The sequence below is a fragment of the Pseudopipra pipra genome, chromosome 6 (assembly GCF_036250125.1).
Source record: "Pseudopipra pipra isolate bDixPip1 chromosome 6, bDixPip1.hap1, whole genome shotgun sequence".
Classification (NCBI taxonomy): domain Eukaryota; kingdom Metazoa; phylum Chordata; class Aves; order Passeriformes; family Pipridae; genus Pseudopipra; species Pseudopipra pipra.
Window position 1 is genome coordinate 61,068,929 of NC_087554.1, and position 20,993 is coordinate 61,089,921.

The window sequence follows — 20,993 nt, forward strand, 5'->3', positions numbered from 1 at the left end:
GCTTCTAAATCTGCGCCCAGCCACCTCAGAGCGTGCATGGCCTCGTTTTCTGAGGTGCTGAATCTTGTTGTTATCCTTGATTTCAATGGGGGTTTGTGATGCTCAGGGGTCCTGAAAATCAGGTCACGTTTTTATTTGGGTCCTGGGTATGGATGGAAGAGCCTGGGCTCCACCACTGTGGAGAGACTGAGTCGTGGAGAGGTTGGAAGCTTGTTCCAGGTCAGCCCCTTACCGAGCAGCAGAGGGATTTTGGACTTCTTCCATGTGTAAAAGGTAATATGAGATTCTCAATGAGTGTCCATAGACTCACTTACATCTCTGCAGCGAAAGACTGCAAGTTCTTGAATCATCTGTCATTTCTCTTTGGCTTCTGTGGAATGTGGTTTGTAGGCATTTGTCAGAAGCTGGAACTGCTTCCCCGATCTGATCATTGCTCAAAGGGGATTGTCTGCAGATCTGCTGCTGGTGACTTTTGGCTGGAGGTAACCACACAACTTTGTCTCTTGTAATCACCCTAATGTGGTGCCAGCTCCATTCTCTTTCAGTCATTGGAAGTGTTGCTGTCCGTGGGAATAAAAATAGAGGTTCAGTCAGGAGACTGAGAATTTTTTTTTTGTAGGAAGACAAATTCTGAAATTTAGGCACATGAAAAATAGCAAGGCAGCTCTCAGGTTAGTGTTCAGATGGAATCAGATTGCCCAGCTGAGAGTGTAGCACTGAGTTACCACACTAATGACCACAACTAGAAATACCCACAGAGAGATTTCCTGGGCTTTGGTTTTTGACAAGCAAAGAACTGATGAAAATCAGAACAGGGACAGCTTGGTTGTGCTCCTGAAAATGCACTCAGCTGGGGTGCTGCTTGCTCTTTGTGTTTTGGAAGAGGCTTGGAGCAGCCTGACCTCGTGGATGGCGTCCCTGCCCAGGCCAGGGGGTTGAAACTAGATGAGCTTTAAATTTCCTTTCAACCCAGACTACTCTGTGATTCTATGGGCATTGCCCCAGTGATAAGGATAGCTGAAATCACAATTTCCAGTCAGAATTCCACCAGTGCAAAACGAAACACTTCAGAGGTGCAGATTATCATATGGATTGCTTTCTGTACCGAGGAGCTGGTCCCCTGCTGTAAAACAACCAAAATACAGCTTTTAATGCTGGGGAAAACAGCATTACATATACAGCTTATATACAGCCCTATATTTTTCCTTCCTGGAGTGGAGACATTCACTAAAGCCAAATTAACCACCACTCCTGGCCTGGCTGGGGACACAAGGAGCCAGCATGTGCCTGTGCCATGCTCTGACTCACCTGTGGCCAGCACAGCTAAGGCTGTGTTAAGGCTGAGACAGACTGGGTTGATGCTGGGAACCCTGCCTGGTGCTTTGCAGCCTGGTTTTGATCCATGCTCTGCCCTCAGCATGCACTGCTGGGAACCAAAGGATGGATCTCCTGGCAGCTCTGCAGCCTGCCCTCACCTGCACGCCTCCGAGGCTGCTGAGCCAGGCAGGTGTTGGGAAATGGGCAGGGAAACAATTAGTCTTTTCTAGATTAGGGAGGTCTATAAACACGGTAGGAAGACAGTAAAGGAGCAGACCCCAGGACTGCTTTACCTGTGCCACTGTAGCTCATGGTGGATTTGTTCTCCTGAGGTCTCCTTGTGGGTTCTCCTTGCTCCGGGATAAGCTGGAAAAACACGGGCTCTGCAAGTAGGAGAAATGGCCATATCTCGCCAGAGTACTGACATAATTTTTGTCTTTCAATTTGCTTTGTGCTTTATCAAAAAGCCCCAAGTGCTGATTGCCCGCGAGCGGAGTTAAGAGGGAGCTGCAGCTGGAGCCACGAAGGAAAGGAATGACAAAAGAGGGGCTGGTTTGATAGATGCTTGTTGACACTGCAAAGAGAAATAGTTGCTTTACCTGCCACCATGAAAAATAGTTTTGGGCTTTTGACTGTGTTTCTGGCAGCTTTTCCTAGCACAGCTTTTGTAATTAAATTGTGCCCCTGGTTAGGAAGGCACAGGTAGAGGATGATTAAAAGCCTCAGAGGATGTGGCTGCTGGATTTCTCTTTTCTGCAGCCGTGTAACCCAGGGCTCTGCTCTACAAAACCCAAACACACAGCGAGTATCAAGAAGGAAGATGTTTGCATGCAGAGCATCCAAAACAGGTTTTTCTTTGTTAGCTCAAGAGCCTTCAACTTCTCCCTCCAAAGCCTCCCATGTGCTCCTATGCCAAGAGAAGGACTTGGCACCCTCCTCCACTGCTTGGAGCTCTGCTGGAGGAAGAGCAGCTGCTTCACTCTATATTTCCCATGCCCTCTCCCAGCACAGCTTTTCCCTCTTTGGGAGGAGTGTTTACAGAGCTACTTTAAGCAAGCAGGGATTACAGGAAGAGGAGGTTAAAGATGAATTTGACTTATGGGATTTCTGGAAGCTTTGTCTTGCATCCTCTGTTGCCAACCCTCTCCTGCTGCATCCTTCTGGGGATGGTGGATCTGGTCTGGTGGGGGCTGAGAGTTCCTGAGCCTGGAACTTGGTATCTTGTACTCAGTAGACAGTTGATAGACACCGCAAGGGAATATATCTAAAAGAGAAAGGAAAGATAGAAGAAAAAGTGGAATGAAACCCTCTGCAACCTCCTTTTGAAGCAATTAGGCAGGTTAATGCTGAGTCACTTCTGTTACAAACCCCAGGAGATGATAGCTGGAGAAGATCTCCTGGAATAGGGTCCCTCGGAGCAGGGAAAGCCATCCTGGGTGGCATATTGCAGAGTAAAACCAGCTGTGGGACAATCCCTGAGGGAAAAGCTGCTGTTCAAATGAGAGCAGAGTGTGAGAGAGGTCAGTCAGCTCCACTTGGAACAGAGCTCGAGCAGTACAGGGAGATCTGCGTTTCCCCACAGTAAGTTCACTGGATGTTTGCATCATTAGAGCAGTTTTTGTGCCCAGTAAATACAGATCAGAATTGCTGGGTAAACCACAGCACTGCAAGCCTGCAAGCTGAGGAGGCTTGGGTGAGCAGGATACTCGGAGATCTGTTTTTCCCTTTTTTTCTGTTTGTTTTTTTTTTTTCCTTCACCAGACTCTTGAAGTTTTGGTGGAGAGAGTAAAAAAGTTTCTCAGTCTGACTGAGCCCTCCCAGGAATCTCCATTTGTACCCGGTTCTTGCAGAGAGAGGCCTACAGGCATTTTATGTGCATGAGAAACTAATGCAAAGTTTTCTTGCTGTCAAGACACATCTGTAAGAAGCAGAAGAGTCTCTGTGCTCTGCCAGGGCCTCTGCTGCCTTCCCATTGTCCTTGGAGTGCTGTTCCCAAAAGACCCTTTCCTCCAGATGCTCCCATGGAGGATCCAGCAGTGCTGGTACTGCTGCATCTCCCTTCTCCAACACCCAGTACACCTGAGGGAGGACACCACACCTGGAAGTGGGATTTTTTGTTCTCTCCTTGCCCTTATCTGGATCTTTTCATTCCCTGCCTGAGGCTTGGGAAACTTGCCACAAACACCCAAGTTTGCAGCCTTTTTAATTTCCTGCTGAGGAGGGTGGTGTCTTTCATAGAATCATAGAATGGCTTGGACTAGAAGGGACTTTAAAGAGTCCCATGGGCAGGGACACTTTCCACTAGACCAGGTTGCTCAGAGGCCACATTTCTTCAGTGTTGCACTGCTGCCTGATTTTGGACTCCTGCATTTTTAATCCCCCAAAGTAACCAGTTTAGTCACAGGCCAGCCTTGTTTTATAGTGCCAGTTCCCAGAGCTCCAAGTTTCTGACCGTGCTGGAGGCCAAGCCCAGGAGAGCTGGTGGGATGTGCCAGGGAGGTGAGCCCACAGCAGCTGTGAGTGCCAACAAATGTACCCACCTTCTGAGACACTGAACACACCCAGCTGTGTGTTAAGGCCTCGGGGTGACCAGTCCTTACTGTATGAGCTCTACATGGCACTTGGCACCATATAAGTTTAAGAACCAGGATTTGTAACTCCCTGACAGGAGTTTGGAGCCAGGTGGGGGTCGGTCTCTACTCCGAAGTAACAAGTGACAAGACAAGAGGAAATGGCCTTAACTTGCACCAGGGGAGGTTTAGATTAGGTATTAGGGACAATTTCTTACAGAAAGTGTGGTCAGGAATGGGAACAGACTATCCAGGGCAGTGGTGGAATCACCATCCCTGAAAGTGTCCAAAAAGCACGTGGATGTGGCACCTGGGGGACACGGTTTGGTGGTAAACACGGTGGTTCTGGGTTAATGAATGGACTCGATGATCTTAGAGGTCTTTTCCAACCTTCTATCATTCTGTGATTCTGTTATTCTGTGATTAATCATGGTCCCTCTGCTTCCCAAACAGCACTTACTGGGAGGAGACCTCCCGTGCACGAGTGCAGTGGGCAGGATGTGGTGCCTGTTCAGAAACGCTGGAAATCATCTGTTGTGCCCTGATCTGTTGCATTGCTGGGGCAAAACACTTCCAGGGGGCAAAACATTGCCAGAGAGAGTCATCAGGGGATTAAAAAAAAAAAAAAAAAAGGTCTTTAAAAACCCCTGTCTTTTCATTGACATGGATCCCAGGCACTGAAAGATTCTGGAAGAGTGGGCAACATCTCCTAGTATATTTAACACGAGGTGTTAGAAGTAAACCTCTGATTGTGTGTTCCACAAGCTGTGGAAAGCTGTGCTTCCCCCTGCTGGGTCTCTCAGGGAACTTGCTCTGCCCAGACCTGCCCGTTCCTGCCCACTCGTGATCCATGCTGTCACACAAGGATTGTGAGCAGAGGGTCACCTTGAGCCTGGAGATGCCAACAGTTAGCAGGGGTTGTGAGGGAACGCTTGGGTGCCGGATTAATTGCTGGGAACGGAGTACTGATAGCACAGTGTGTTTCCTAATGAGGAGAAGGGCTCTTCAATAACTTAACAGAATCCTGCTGCGGGCTCTGATTTACCTCTGACAAGTTAAACCAGTGCCAGATCAATACTGGGCTCTGTGGCAGTAAATAGGCTTGATTTTAACTATTGAATAAGAATTTATTTCAGATTAAGGGTGGATTTTTTAAAGGCTGGAGCATACTAGCCTTTCATCTGAGGATGGCTGCTGGACTTCAGTGCTCCAGATTTCAGCTCCTGCAAAGCCTTGGTTGGGAAGCCAGAGAAAGCAGGAGTACATCCCTTTCCTGGGAACTGGAAGGCAGCAGAGATCTCAGGGGTAGCCTTGATGGGAGCAATTTCACTTTGAACCACCTTGTTTTGAACCACCAGTCAGTTCCCTACATGATGTGAGGACCTGAGGAGGATCCTCATAAAAATAGCTCCCATTTCCATCAGGTAAAGTGGGTTTGAATGGGGCTGGGCCCAGAACATGTTGCTGCGGTCGTGTACCTGGTTCTCTAGCCCACAATAGGGATGTGTGTGGGGAGGGTGGGCTGTCAAAATATCCCTGAAAGAGGTTCATTGTTCATGGGCCTGCCAGTTCCTTTCTGGGAAAGAGATGCCTCAGGTGCCCATAAAGCCACATTACTAAAAGGCATCATCATCCTAAAGAAACAGAAAGGGGATATCTATAGGAAGAGCCTGTTTCACTTTTACTACCGATTTTCTGGTGCATAACATAGAATAACATAATGGTTTGGGTTGGAAGGGACCTTGAAGACCATCTCACTCAAATCCCCTGCTGTGGGCAGGGACCTGCCACCAGACCAGGTTGCTCCAAGCCCCATCCAACCTGGCCTGGAACACTTCCAGGGATGGGGCAGCCACAGCTTCCCTGAGCAACCTGTGCCAGGGCCTCACCACCCTCACAGCCAAGAATTTCTAATATCTAATCTAAATCTATCCTCCACACTCAGATTTTCATGTAAGTCAAGAACAGACTCCTTGTCCCTCTTCTTATGTTGGAAACTGCCCCCAGTCATGAGGTGATGGCTGGGTTCTTCCTCCCCTTGTCACACCAAGCACAGTCCAACGGGACAGTCCAGGGACTTGAGTAACCAGCCCAGGGAGGGTGTGAGGAACCAGACTAATTATGGTGAATACTCAGCTTCGACATTTTCATTGTGTCACGACTGTTTAATCCTCCCTCAAATCCCCTAATGCTGCTCAGTCTACTTTTCTTGCGTTATCTTCATTGTCTTGCTAATAAGATGTTGCACGTAACAGAGATTTGGACTGAAAGGTATTAGGGAGGATTATGTGAAGATTAGACAAGAAATGCTCACAATAGGTTGTAGATTTCTGAGTACCAAAATTTTTAATTTCTACAGTGCAAGGATTTTACTGTTTTTCCAAAGAATTTGTAGAGAATTTATCCTAGAAACTTCACAAATTTGTTATTGTTCAAAAGAATTCTCTCGAACGTCAGCATTTGTTGTTTTTCAGACTAGTACTAGCTGGATTTGTCATCTGGTTGTATTTGGGTTTTTTTAAAAAGTGGACCCAAATGACGAGGCAAGAAAAAAGAGAGGAAGTTAAACTTGCATGGGATCTGTTTTCTGCTGGACCAGGGATACATGAGCATCCTCTGTGGTAGCCCTGCTGATGAGTGCAGATGGACTTTGGCTCTCACATCACTGATTTCAGAGGGCTCTGAGGCTGCTGGAAGATGTTTTGTGCTGAGCCTTTATAACCACAGCTATTTACCTGCTAACTCCAAGGTCTGGCAGCAGTGGAGTAGAGGTGATGTCTGGCAGCTGAGATTTTGGGCTGTTAATTCACCACCAGTAAATAAATATAGCTGGAATTTTGCGGAAGCAAAGCCACACTGGCATTAGATCAGCACTTAAATTGGAAAATAAAAGTACTCCTAAATAAAATAGCAGAAACCAAGAAGGGGATGTAGATTTTAGAGTTAACTCTCAGAGCTACTGGAAATTAATCTTATTGTAGGGCCTTAAACCAAAACCACCCACTGAGTCAAGACTTGGTCGCTTTGTTCTCCTTCAAAAGCTACAACAATGTGTGTTCAGTGTCAGCTCCTGAAGTCAACTGGGACACAGTGGATGGTTCATATTCCTTCCATGTGAAGCCCTGATGCTCTGCCATAGGAGTTTTTTCCAAGACTTCACATCTGCCTCAGGAATCTTCTGTAACCAAGTGTCTGATGCTAGTGAGTATCAAGCTGTTTTGGCATTTAGATATCTAAATTCCTTCCAAAGAAGCCACAGAAAAAAAGAATAATAAACAGTACTTGCTGACATATTTTCTCTCTTTTCATGCCTGTCCTTAGCAGTGGTCTTGTGTTGCCTGTTGCACACAGGTTGCAAAACACCACTTGCAATGATGTGGATGCAGCAGCAGGATGCTTATTTAGGAATTCTACGGAACATCCTACTTTTGACACCCATTCTGAGCTCTCAGTATGTTTCCTTCACCCTAGTTTTTATCGTCAGCTCAGCTATTATTAAATACCTAGTGTTTATTATTAGCACCTTTTTATTATCAGCTCAGTGTTGCTCAGTTAATACAGGTTGAGAGAATCATGGAGTCACAGAATGATTTAGGTTGGAAAATACCTCTGATATCATCGAGTCCAAACGCTCTCCCAGCGCTTCCAAGGCTACCACTAACCCTTGTCCCCAAGTGCCACATCCACATGGCTCTCAAATCCCTCCAGGGATGGTGATTCCTACACCACTCTGTGCAGCCTGTTCCAACACCTGACCAGCCTTTGGAAAACTCTGTCACCATGCTCTGAGGTGGCCAACTCCACCTCATGCATCCTGGACAGCCTGAAAACCTTCAGTGATGGGAATTTTCTACCTGGCATCATCTCACTTAGTGGTTCACTGTTCTCCTTGTTTAACAGTTGGCCTCCTGTCCCACTGAACTTCCAATTAATGCAATCAAAGCCTCTCAGTCCTGGCTTTGTCTACACGGACGTGCCTAATGAATCCTTTCTTTTGAGCAGGAAAACTCACATGAGAATAACTGGAACAAGATGATCTTCAAGGTCTCTTCCAGCACAAGCCATTCTATGACTTTCTCTCTCGCCTCTGTCTTGTTGAGGTCATTTGACCTCAGTTCTTTCCATCCTCACACAGAGGTATGGGGTTTTTTTTTAGACTTCTGATTACCCTGGTCATTATTCACATCTTCCCTGAAGCTTCAGATCTTGCTTCAAAGGCTCTGAGAATCCTGCACCCAGCCTTTAAAATCAGAGAGGCTGGGAAATGTGAGGCATCACCACTAACATGACAACAAACTACATCTCATGCTGTGATTTGTCCTAAAAATTGGTTACATTTCTTCATCCAGTGAACTTTCTGATGCCATCTGGGGTGGTGGGGATTGTGGCATTGGATGGTGCAAGTTCCTGCCTCTCCCACAGTACCTGCTTAGACAGAAACACGTGGGTGGCTAAATTTTGGGACTAACCAGCCCTGGATATCTAACCTGCTATGCAATTCTAATTTATGGCATCAAAAAAAGCCCTAAGCCACCTAATTATAACTGCTGGCTACCCAAAAGATAGCAAATATGAGAAGTGATTTACTGTCACACTGACATGCTCTGCAGTCACGATGACAGGCACAAAATGGAAGTTTTCTCTACTCAAATGCTCTCTCGTGGTAAAGAAGAGGCTCTTCATAACTGCAGAAGCAGAAAATGGAAACAGCTTATTTCACTCCTGGCAGCTTTGTTAATAAAACACTAGGAAAGCAAATAATTATCTGACATGCAATTACATCTAAGCTGTTTTCCTTGGGATAAAAAAACAACAATGTGAGTATTGGGCGTCTGATTTTATTATCCTGTCTGGAAAGGGTGTATTGGATATTTGAAGTGGATACTCGATTTACGCTTTGTTATTGAGCAGGCTGAGCATTGGTTGTCTACTTTTGCTGTGTTTTACTGCCAGGGAGTTTCAGAGTGGCCAGGGTGAAGTAGGAACCTTTCTCCTAGACTCTTAAATGTGGAAAGAGTTTGACATTTGAGGTGACTTTTGATGAGGAATTTTGGTGCCCAGTCTCTGGTACAGTTTTTCAGAAGCTCGTGGCATGACCTCATGGCCTTGGAATTTTGCCAGTGTTGCTTCTCAAATGAGCAGATCACAGAATCATGGAATAGTTTGGGTTGGGAGGGACCTTAAAGACCATTTTGCTCCAACCCCCTGCCATGGGCAGGGACACCTTCCGCTAGACCAGGTTGCTCCAAGCCCCATCCATGTATTGTTTCTTATAATGTCAAAATATTGAAGGCGCATCAAAGTTGATACATTTGCTGTTTCCATGAAACTCTGAGTGACTTTTATTAAAATTGAAGAACAGCTCTCCATGCCCACAATTCATGGTTTCTCTTTACATCTTTAATTGCATTAGAAGTTTAACATTCCTTGCTGTATGGTATTTTCCTATTCCAGCAGAATAAAAAGCTTAAGAAGCTGCTCTGCCAGCTCTGGAGACATCAGTGTGTCCTGATCATTGCCCAGTGGATGGTTTATGTTTCAAAGTTTGCATGATTAAGGAAAATCTGAGGTGTTTATTTTAATTGAAAATTTAATCCTTGTGCTTCCCAGTGAGGCTCTAGTTGTCAGGTCTGTAAAATCACACAGTAAATAAGAAGCTTTCCAAAAGCAGTGTAGCGGAAGGTGCTGCTAACTTTCAAGTCAGTTGAGTACTTGCGGAGGGAGGGGGTGCTGATATTGGGGTGGGGGAATCATCAGATACTTTGGGTTTGCTTTCTGGTTCATACTCTCAGTCCCAGAGGCAGAGGTGGAGGAGCTGGACAAAGCAGGGTCAAGGTGGGACTTCCACTACATTATAGCACTAGCATGGGATGTAGCTGATGTAGTTGAAGCTGTGTCTGGTCAGGGCAGGACATTGGATTAGACGATCTTTTAAGGTCCCTTCCAACCCAAACCATTCTGTGGTGGAGGATCTGGCCTCTGGTAGCAAAGACACGACTGGCTGTCAGTGTTTTGAAGAGGTTTCACTTGCTGTGGGAGCCAGCAGCAGAGCTGAGCTGTCAGCTGGTCAGCAGCAGCTCCTTGAGGATCAAGGAGCTCCCTGCAGCACCGCTGCACATCTTCATAGTGTCATCTTTGAGAGGATGTCTGGCTGGTGCTGTTTATCTTATTTCTGGGACTTGCCTGCTTGGGATGCCTAAAAATAGATCATGGTGTGTTTTTTCCTCTTACAAAAACAGAGTGAGCATTAAAGAGTGAATTCCTGGGCTGATTTACTGAAAATAGCAACCCATGCTAACATCAACTAGAGATCAGTATATAAACATGCAACCCCCAAGGGTATTAAAATGTCTTCAGATTTAGTAGGCATTTCTTGCAGTTATTAGGTGAGAATTTAGCAGGCAGTGAGTACTCTACTTCTTGGCATTTGCAGAGTGTCAGAGAATCTGGATAAAGTTCAGTTTGTGCCTCAGTGAGCAAAATGTATGAGACTGTAATGTCTTCAATATGAACATTCTCAAACAAATCACCCCTGCTTATTAGGGGTCAGTTTTGGATCTGATGCTATTTAACCTCTTCTTCAGTGACATGGACAGTGGGACTGAGTGTGCCATCAGCCCTCAGCAAGTTTGGCAATGATACCAAGCTGTGTGGTGCTGCTGACAGGCTGGAGGGAAGGGATGGCATCCAGAGGGACCTGAACTGCCTTGAGAGGTGGGACTGTGCAAAGCTCATGAAGTTCAACAAGGCCAAGGGCAAGGCCCTGCACTGGGTCAGGGCAACCTCAGGCACAAACACAGTCTGGTGGGAGAATGGATTAAAAGCAGCCCTGAGGAGAAGGACTTGAGGATGGTGATGGATGAGAAGCTCAACATGCCCCAGGCATGTGCACACAGAGCCCAGAAAGCCAAATGTGTCCTGGGCTGCTCTAAAAGCAGTGTGGGCAGCAGGTCATGGTGAGTGATTCTCCCCCCATTCTCTGCTCTGGTCAGACCACACCTACAGTGCTGTGTCCAGCTCTGGGACCCCACCACAAAAAGAGCATGGACCTGATGGAGTGAGTCCAGAGGAGGTCACAGAGATGCTCTGAGGGCTGGGGTGCCTCTGCTATGGAGACATACTGAGAGAGCTGGGGGTGTTCAGCCTGGAGAGGAGAAGGCTCCAGGGAGACCTCAAAGTCCCTTCCAGCACCTAAAGGGGCTTCAGGAGAGCTGGAGAGGTAGTTTGGACAAGGGCAGATAGTGACAGGACAAGGGGGAGTTGCTTCACACTGACGGAAGGCAGGGATTGGATATTAGGAAGCAATTCTTCCCTGTGAGGGTGGTGAGGCCCTGGTACAGGTTGCCCAGAGAAGCTGTGGCTGCCCCATCCCTGGAGGTGTTCAAGGCCAGGTTGGATGGGGCTTGAAGCAACCTGGTCTGGTGGAAGGTGCCCCTGCTCATGGCAGGGGAGTTGGGACGAGATTATCTTCAAGATCCCTTCCAACCCAAACCATTCTGGGATTCTGTGATTCTATGACCCTCTGTGTGCAGTTCTGTCCACTCCACATGATGTGTGGGTACACACTGGTGGGACTGAAGAACCATCTCCTCCATGGTAGGTGTTACTGGAGTGCTTTGCAGACCAGAGCTGATATTTCTTGGTTGTTGGGCAGGGGTATCCAACAGTTTTTAAGCCTGTGAGAGTTAAGACAGAGTAAGGAATCCAGAATTTGATTCTTTAAAACCCATATGACATGGCTGGGCACAGCAGTACATGTACAGTTCTTTTCTCTGCGAGCCTTGGAAGTTGTTTTAGATTGAGTTTGTTGTTTGAATCAAGTAACATTTGCTGTATGTGTCTGATTTTGCTGGAAGCAAGGCAAAAGTTCAAACTAAACTCTTGACTTCGCTACACATAAAAATTCCTTTTGTAGGATATGTCTGCTTTGATCTCAGTTTGACTGTTTGTCTCTTCTGCATCTTGCATCTCATTTATATTCCAGCAGGATAAAACGAACTAGATAATGGCCTTTTAGCTTGTCATCTTAAAACACATGCTCAGCCTGGAAGAGCCAATAAAAGTCATACTTATGAGAGTCTTACGGTCCAGTGGTTGGGAATGGACTGACCTGGGGGCTGCAGGGACACATGCAAAGTGGATTTCATATGGATCTTGTAACTAGTGGTGTTCAAAACAAACAAACACTTTAGCTTTGGATCCGAGCACTGTTCCAAAATTGATTGAAGCTGAAGAAAGTCCTTTCACGTCTTTACCAGGCATTCCTGGTGTGTTTTGTTTCCCATTGGGAGCATCTCCCTTAGCCAGGGTGTCTAAAAACCAAATGACCACATGTGATCAAGTCACCTCACTGCCATCATAGCCTGGGGGAAGAAGTGGGTGCCTTCAGAGAGTTATTAATATCAGGTATATACACCTGTAAGAGAGATAGTTGTGAGTTGTCTTCTGAAGTTATAAGTTTCCCACCACTCACCCCAAAAAGATGTTGGTATAGTTGGTTCAGACTTAGGTCAAAGTCAAGTGAGATGAATCCCATTATCAGTGCAGAAATTCAGTGTTCCATGTACCTGAGCAGCTGTTTTCCTTCAGCTGTGATGATTTGGTCTCCCTGGGGCCACAGTACACTTGTCACCTTCTCTGCCTCAGAGAAACCTGTGCTTACCTGGAGTTCAACTGCAGCTTTGATGTAGGTTGCAACTTCAGTGGAGAAGAGCAAACAGCCTTTAATTTTGCAGCAGGTCCCTTGAATATGTATGAACAACTCCTGCCAGCAGAGATGGTGCAAGCCAAGAGAGCAGAGGATGTTTTGACGGCATCAGCCCCTCTCAGCTGAGCGTGGAGGACTTGTTAGAGGCTGTGATTCAGCACTCTCCAGCTCTGACTCTGCTGCCAGCACTGGTTTGCTGCCTGGTTAGTGAGTCAGCAAACTTGCAGCTTCCCCATGCCCTCGTCTGGATTAATATTTACTGAGCCAGGGGACAGGGACTGCTGCAGGCAGTGTCTGCAAGGAGGATAAAGTTCAGTTTGGAGGGTGCTGGGAAGCAAGTAGGGTGTGCTTCAGAGACGTCCAGCTGCTGGGACTCTTGGCTGGGATGAGAAATCTGTGCTGGGCCACACCTATTCAGTTGTTTTCTTTTACAATAAAGCTGCTGCAAGGGCGTGGATATGTCTGTCTGGAGATCTTTGGTGAGTTCCTTAACTAGGAGCAGATGTGGAGTTGTGAACCTGCAGCCTGTGCTATCATTTACACTCTATAATTGCACTGTAGTTTGTAGTTTATATTTTACACTGCTGTAATTCAGACTGCAGTTTTCCTTGGCAAATAGGGACTCCAGAGTGAAAATAATTGGATATGTAGGTTGATTATAGAATCATTTAGGGCTCTTGAAAATGACCTCTAGGATCATCAAGTCCAACCATTCCCCCAGCACTGCCAAGGCCACCACTAAACCATGTCCCCAAGTGCCACATCCACATGTCTTTTAAATCCCTTCAGGGATGGTGACTCAATCATTGTTCTGAGCAGCCTGTGCCAGGGCTCGACAACCCTTTCAGCGAAAAAGATTTCCCTAATAGCCAGCCTAAACCTCCTCTGGCTTAACTTGAAGTCATTTCCTCTTGTCCTATTTCGTGTTGTTTGGGAGAAGAGATCAAACCCCACCTGGCTGCAACTTCCTTTCAGGGAATTGTAACAAGTAAGAAGGTCTCCCCTGAGCCTCCTTTTCTCCAGGCTGAGCCCCCCATCATCAGATTTGTGCTCCAGAACCTTATGTTGTGTGGAGCACTGGATTGTATTGGTGTTTGTTCATTCTAGGCTGTGGCTGACAGTGATCTGGGGCTCACAGTCATGAGCCAGAATTCCAGGTATCACACAGCTTCCACTCCCTGAGAATAAGAAAACTTTAACATGTTCCAGACTGAAAGCACAGAACTTGAAGCAAGGAAAAACATACAAAGAACTGTTTTAAAGGTACGTGGAAACTAGTTTAGTCTTGAATTTTGGGGGAAACCCCTAAACTTTCCCATTGTGGTGCCTTGCATGAACATCAGTGAATAAGATGGCACAGGACTGCAGATTTTACATTGACTTGCAGCCTTGCAATAGTTACTTGGAGTAACTATTATGCCATCCTGGTAAATCAGTCATCACAGTGCACTTATGGGTGGATTGGTGTCTGCTGTACCTCAAGAGAGAGGGACAGAGCTTCCTTCTCTCTCTTCCCCTCCATATGGTTTTGTTGTTTTCTTCAGCACACTTAGGGTGGAGATAAAGGGCACAGAGGAAGGATCAGAGGGCCCATATGAACAGCATCTTGTACAGAAATGCAATCAGCTATTCATAGTAGGAGCAGAAACAGATGGCCAAAACTTGTTTAGCCAGAGAAACCGATGCTTTTCAAGCTGCAGACCCTGATGGGAGTTCTAGGTACCAATCCCATGTATTTTAGAACAGCTTTGCATTTTCTTTGTTTCCCTTGTAGCTGTGCAAAACAGAGGCTCTGGGGTAGAGATCTGAAAGATTGCTTTGAGGAATAGAACATGGCTTCTGACTTAGAGTGTTGAAACAATGGCTGATTCTCCCTTGAATAAAAAGAAGCAGCAACTCTTAGATGCAGTCACGTTCTGCTGTTAGTGCCGAAATTGTCTGGAAGAAACGTCTGGAATTGCTTGACATTGTCTCATGCGTTTCATCCCCGCCATTGTTAAGGTTCGTTAATGATTCCATTATTTGCAGAAATGGCTTTCTAAAAGCAATCTCTGGGTTATATTATTATGTTGTTTATGTTATATAAATGCTCAAGGACTAGACACGTATTAACAGAGAGCCTTGTGATTGTGGAGCCAACAATTACTTGAGTGGTGATTACTCCATCACAGACTCTGCTGACTCTCAGCACTTTGGACGGGAGGATAAAATTCCTTCTGCAAATTGGAGGAGATAATTTTCTTTGGAATAGCGGTTGTTACACGGTGCTGGAAACCCTCTGCATGCAGATAAGCCGTAAAAGCCAGTTTAGCTTTAGGCAATGCAGTGGTATGCTGTGGAATAGACTGTCATGGTGGAGAGCCTTATGAGTCACCAGTGATATAACAAAGATCCTAAAGGAGAGCTCCAAGCCCTCCAGGAGAGGATGTGCTGGGTGGAAAACCAGGCAGCTGTAACCATTTTTTCTCCCTGTGCTTCTTCCATAGTGTGTTCCAGGTATGTGACACTGGGGCAGGGTGGCCATGGGAGAAGGGGTGATGAGGTACTTTGTCCTTCCTTTCCATGGGGTAACCACTGTCTGTTCCTTACTGTGTCACCACATCCCAACAGAAGAGGGCAGAACTTGGTCCCCCAGAGATGAATAAGAGCAGCATTAAAGGAATGTGCAGGGCAAGGTCAGGTGTTTAAGACAATGCCCAGTGCTGCTAGATGGTTACCCCAAGGATCCAAGAATCCCTTCCTCCCCCTCTGGGTACAGTGGAGTCACAGGCTGCCTCTTCCATTAGGATGCCATAGGACAGTTCTCCACATATGCCAGCCTCTTCTGTCCAAAGGATGATCCAGCTGGGATTCTGCTTTCCCCCCTCTGCTTCTCCATGTGTCCTGACTCCTTGTGGATGAGAAAAAGGATCACTCCATGTGCACATAACCCAAGCACAGCTCATGTTACTGTGTAAAACATGGGAGATTGCAGCAGGGTGCTTTAGGAAGCCCAAGATGGGACATTCCAGGTCAGCGATTCTCCATCCTTTTCAAACCACTTTGGCCTTATAGAATCATAGAATCATAGAATCGACAGGGTTGGAAAAGACCTCCGAGATCATCGAGTCCAACCCTTGGTCCTTGGCCTTCCTCACAGCTGATGGCTTCTCCCTCTTTGGTGGGAGAAGCCAGGAATGCCCACTCCCAGTTGATAACAGAAGTACAAAGGCTATAGATAAAAGGCCTATACTTGTGCCTCTTAAAAACTCAGCAGCTTTGCTACCAGATTCTGGTAGAGCTGAGCTGCCTTTCTGGCCTTTTTATTTCTTGTAGTTCCTATAGCAGGTACCTTGCATATAATGGTAAAGCTTTCTCCCTACAAATTCTTGGATAAGACTTGATTGTAGGCCTCTTGGTGAAGAGCTCTGAAGCTGGGGATCTTCAGAGGTGTTGGTAACACCTCCTGGCCAAGAAAACTCCCGGCACAGTGCTGGCTCCATGAGTGGATGGGATCTTTTAAGAGTTGCAGAAGTTGTGCAGGTGGGTTGACACTGGTTTGCTCAGTGAAATTTTCCATTGCTCCAAATGATCAACTTCCAATAACATTAATAATTGTAATAAAAGAGAAGTAGAGGAGAGAGAAGATGTCAAGGAAAGAGGGACAAAACTTGTCCTAGGTGACTCAAGGGAAGTGAGGAAGAAATGTAGCCATAGCCTGTATATATTTATCTCTTGGTTGTGACAATTTTTAGAGGGCATTAGAAGAGCCTGCTCCAATACCACTGCTTTGTTATCAGACACAGAGTTAGGTGTCACTGGCTGTTTTGCCCCAGGCTTTCCTGATTTATAGACTCTATAGGAGTTCCATTATTCAAAGTTTATTTAAAATAATTACTGTAATCATCCGTACATTGTCACAGTGTAAGGAACCAGAAAATCGCGTTGCATAATTCCCTTGCAGTTGTCTGAGAAACCCCTGCCTGCATTCCCAGCACAGCGCAGAGATTTCATGTGAAATCCCTCTTTTCCTGCAAAGGACCTTTCAAGTTTCCGAGGCGCGGTCGCTTCGTGTGTTCATATTTTATCTGCCGCGCTTAACAATCGAACGAGGGGAAGGTGCTAGCGGAGGTCAAGCATTGTTTGAACGTGTTGCAAATGGTTTCCCAGGGAAACAGCAAATCACTACTCATAGGCTCCTGCAGCATCTCCAGAACAACATCCAGCCACCAGCCCTCGCCCCGTGTTTGCTGTAGTACTCGGGACCAGAGGCGATGCAGAACAGAGCCGGAGCGTGAGTAGGAGAGCAGTTCCAAAGGATGAAGAAACATTCGGCAAGAGTGGCACCATTACCCTCTTTCAATGTTTCAGAATTAAATTCGCCTGTGCCAGACGGTAAATGCTCTTTTTTTCCCCCCCCTGTACATCTAATCCTAGGCAGGAATTCACTCCGCGTGCTCCTCCTGCTCCATGCAGACTAACGGGAATGTGTGTGTGTGTGTCTGTGTGTGTGTGTGTGTTTTTAAAGTAATTCTCAGATAGCTTTTTGAGCACTTTAATATCATCCGGGATAAGTGCAGTTAAATTTCTGTTGCCTGTGTTCAGCTGCTGTGTGAATGGTTTCTGCTGAAGGAACTGATGTTGAAACGTGAACAACTGATAAAGTTGTTGTACTTCAATTCTGTTTTTTAAAATTATGTGAAATTAGGTCCATATAATGTCATTGATGTTTCTGGTGTATTTTAGTAGTGTTCTCTAGATTTATTGGGTTTGCTGTAAAGGCAGAGGCACCAACTTTTTTGTGCTTGCTGTCCCTCAGCTCAAGATAGCAGTTGTCCCCTTAAACTCCTTTTTTCCCCCCTTATTTTCAGAAGTGTAAGCTCTGAAGCAATTCCTTAATACAAAAGCCACAAGAGAGAAACTGGGAATTCTTTTGTATGGTCTTGATTGGACATAACAGCCTCATTCCTTTAAGAGACCCCACCAACTTCACATCACACTTCAGAGTCACTGGAAATGTGGGGATGTTGTCCAGCATGAGATTTGACTGCACTGACAGTGAAACAGAAATAAAGCTGAAAACTTACAGAGAGTTTATGTGCCATATAAACCAAGGATTCATAGGAAAGCTTTTCTAAAAATATTCCCAATGCTCGGGTTCAAGTTTTTGTTTTAAAATGCCTGTAGAAGTCTCGGGGTTTAACTGCGCTGTTCAAGTTCATGATATTCACTGTCAGATGTATTAAAGAGCTGTGTGGTACTTTCTGAAGTTGCTTGTTGTGCTAGAAACGACCTGTTTTCCCACCAGCTACATTGGTAAGAACTCTGGAGCAGTAAAATGGCAAGGTGTGTGCCGCCTCTGGTCTGAGCAGACCAGCAATGGAAATGTGATTCCTTTTTGTGAGTTAAACCCAGTGCTACATCCAAGAGCAAAACAAAGCAAGAGCCACGGTCCAGTGCTTGTCAGCAGAGCGTGACTTCCAGTTCTTTGATCTACCTGGCTCAGGCTGGCTTAAATTACCAACAGGGCTGGGTTTTGATAGACCAGGCAATAGTTTGTGTCATTTTTCTTGTAATTGTATGTGTGATATGAAGAATTCTGCAGACTTGGTATTTGCCTGGTGTTTCTTTCTTGAAGGAAAAATGCCTTAAGGAAAATTGAAGGAGCTGCCTGCTTATTGCTGGCACACCAGGTTTTAGGATGTGTGATGTTGTAATTCATACACTCACCTGTTTTTTTGGGAGCAGTGTTATGGGCAGGTGAGCTGGTAAAATGGGGTGATTTGCTGCTCTTTGTTTCCTGAGAGCTTGGACTGGGCTCGTGTCATGCCAGTTGGTGAATGCAGAGGATTAAAGATTGTTCCTGCCCCACACATCTCACAAGCTGTGGTTGCCTTCAGCTTAACCCATCCAGCTGCTGTCAGGTGCCTCTGTTAGACCAGTCTTAACCATTCTCTCCATGCTGGGCTGCAGCAGCAGTGTCAAAAACTGCACTAGGAAAAACGGGCAATAGACTGGAAGTGACTACATGACAGCACTTGTCACATCCAGCAGGCTGAAAATGGAAAGCTCCATCCTTGCTAGGGATGGAGCTGACCAAGCTGAATTAATACTGGACCCATACATTAAATGTGTGTGCAGCCAGTTGTTGTTTTTTCTTCAGCAGGTATTCCCAGAGAATCCTAATGGGATAGGGCAGCCAGCTTCCCAAGAGCACTGTGTCTGTCTTCCCTTTCCTTGGCAAGCATGAGGAGGGCACATGGAAGAGATTCCAGAACAGCTTGGAGCTCTGGGCCTGTGTGCTGAGAGGAGAAGCAGGGGAGCAGTGAGCTCTTTGTTGGCAGCTTTCACACAGTTGAGGTTTGTGGCTTCCTAGATGACTTCTGGTAGAACCACAGCAACTGCTGACTCCTGGAAAGTGGAGCGAAATCCAGGCAAGAAGACTCCCTCAGTAGTGAAGAGACACCCAGACGCTTGCGGATAAGTGGTCAGAAAGTGCTGGTCACGTGGAAAGAAATGGAGCAGAGACAGCTGCTGAGAAGGGTTGGTGTGTGGGTGAGTGGCTCTGGAGGACGTGAGGTGTGTGCCAAGCTGACACCACAGCCACCAAATACTTTTGAGAACGTGCCTTCACCTCAGCCTGGCCATCCCCCTTTCCCCAGCAGCAGCTACAGCAAGGGGACTGTGTGTCCCCAGGTGGGTGGTATGGACAACTATCTCAAATATGCCATCATGGAAAGGCAGGGATCAGACCTGTGGGAGCTATTACCTCAAGGGCAGCAGAGAAAACTGATGGAAGTACCTCCTGGGGTTGCAAAATGCAGCAATACAGTGATAAATACTTACTTTTGCCCCAGCTGCCTGCTCGGAAAATGTTTCCTTAACTCATCCTTCCTCAAATGGGTTTAGCTGGACTCTAAGTCAGGCAAGGAGACTGAAGCATGTGCTCAGTGTCTGAGACAGTCAGGTTTGGACTCATCCACATGCATCTAAATGTAAGCCTTGATAAGTACTGAGAAAGTTGTTGGAGCTTCCTGGAGTCAGCAGGAGAGCTGGACACCTCTGAGAGGTGATTCACCTCCTAAGATTGGTATGTGAGGGAGCAGGAATGAATCACTCCCTGGAGGTACCTCTCAGCCAGGAGAGGCAATAGTTTGTGTAGGAAATGAACACAAGCAGTGTGTTGCTGGGCTGTCTGTCAGTGAGCTGACTGCTTTTACTCAGGGATCTGAGGAGACCCGTGAACCAGCCCGGATTTACTGCAGTGTTTCTTGAAAGTAGAAGCTGTATCATGGTTATTTATTAATGAGATGCATATGAGTGATTTCTGGACTGTCCTGGGTCTAAACCCCTTTCACAACAACTTCATGGCAAAACAGCCTCATGGCTTTCATTGAAACTGCTCTTGATTTACAGTGGTAAAAGTAAAAGTGAGAGTTTAATTCAGAATGTCTGTTTCTTTTTTTAAATGTCACTAAATTCTAGCAGCGACAGGATTCATTTTCAAAGGATTTTTTTATAGACCGATAAACTTCTGTTTTGGAGTATAATGCATAAATTTTGAAATGATTGGAGTCACATCTGATACAATTTATTACAAAGTTTCTAGGAGAGATTTTCTTTGATGGGATGGTGCAGAGGTCTGAATTAAATGATTTGTGTTTTATCTTGCTCGGTCAGTGCTGAAGTGGTGGGAAGGTGGTCTGATCCCAGGCCAGTGAATCCTGCAGTTGTCTGGAGTTGGTGTCAGGTCAAGTATATCCCTGGATAAAATAAAGTCCCATAGGTCCCTTGCAGCAAAGAATATCCCTTAAAATGTGTGTCCAAGGGACTCACTCAGGAGCTTTTTCTGAGGTGGTCTCAGAGGGACTGTTTATGTAAGCAAGAGCTTAAAATAAAGTCTTGGCTCTGCAGCTGCAGTAAGGGGAAAAAGAGTCATAAGCCCTGGGGGTTTTTCCCTCAGACATGGATGTGTTGGCTTCACCTGAATAAAAACACCTGTCAGTCCAGCTCCCTCCTCCTCAATAGGAGTCTGGTGTGGAAGTGAAGTACCCCCATCATCCTCCCCAGAGGCTGAGCCAAAGCTCATGAAATTCAGTTGCTCTTCCCAGGAACTGGGGATTGGATCCGTCGGGGATTGGATCCATCTCCAAGATGTGGATTTGTTTGTTGGCATGGGCTTTGCCTGGCAGCTTGACCTGGCTTTCCCCAGCAGCCCTCAGCCAGAAATTTGCTCTCTGTAACATTCATGGTGTGGAAGGGTCTTACAGCCTTTCACGTGACTTCTTTAGGAGTTGCAGGAGTAGCAGAGGGAGAGAGTTTGTGTGCCTGGTCCTGACCTTCCCAGGCTTCATTCCAGACACAGTGTCCGGGTGGGTAAGGAAGGATCAGCAATAATCAGAGGTTCTTGCTTGGGAAGA

The 20,993-nt window shown here is 46.2% G+C and overlaps 1 protein-coding gene across 4 annotated transcripts in view; it reads left to right on the plus strand.

Annotated features, from left to right (window-relative positions):
• The window catches only part of SLC35F4 (solute carrier family 35 member F4), a 118,958-nt gene that overhangs the window by 66,087 nt on the left and 31,878 nt on the right, over positions 1-20,993 (plus strand). The window contains exon 1 of one of the 4 annotated variants that reach the window (XM_064659534.1): positions 16,635-16,968. The exons of 2 other annotated variants lie outside the window; for them this stretch is intronic. In XM_064659534.1, the coding sequence (XP_064515604.1) occupies positions 16,893-16,968 (76 nt within the window). In that variant the 5' untranslated portion in view covers positions 16,635-16,892. Of the gene's footprint in view, positions 1-16,634; positions 16,969-20,993 lie in introns of those variants that run through there. One more of the 4 variants, XM_064659536.1, reaches the window with a different exon arrangement.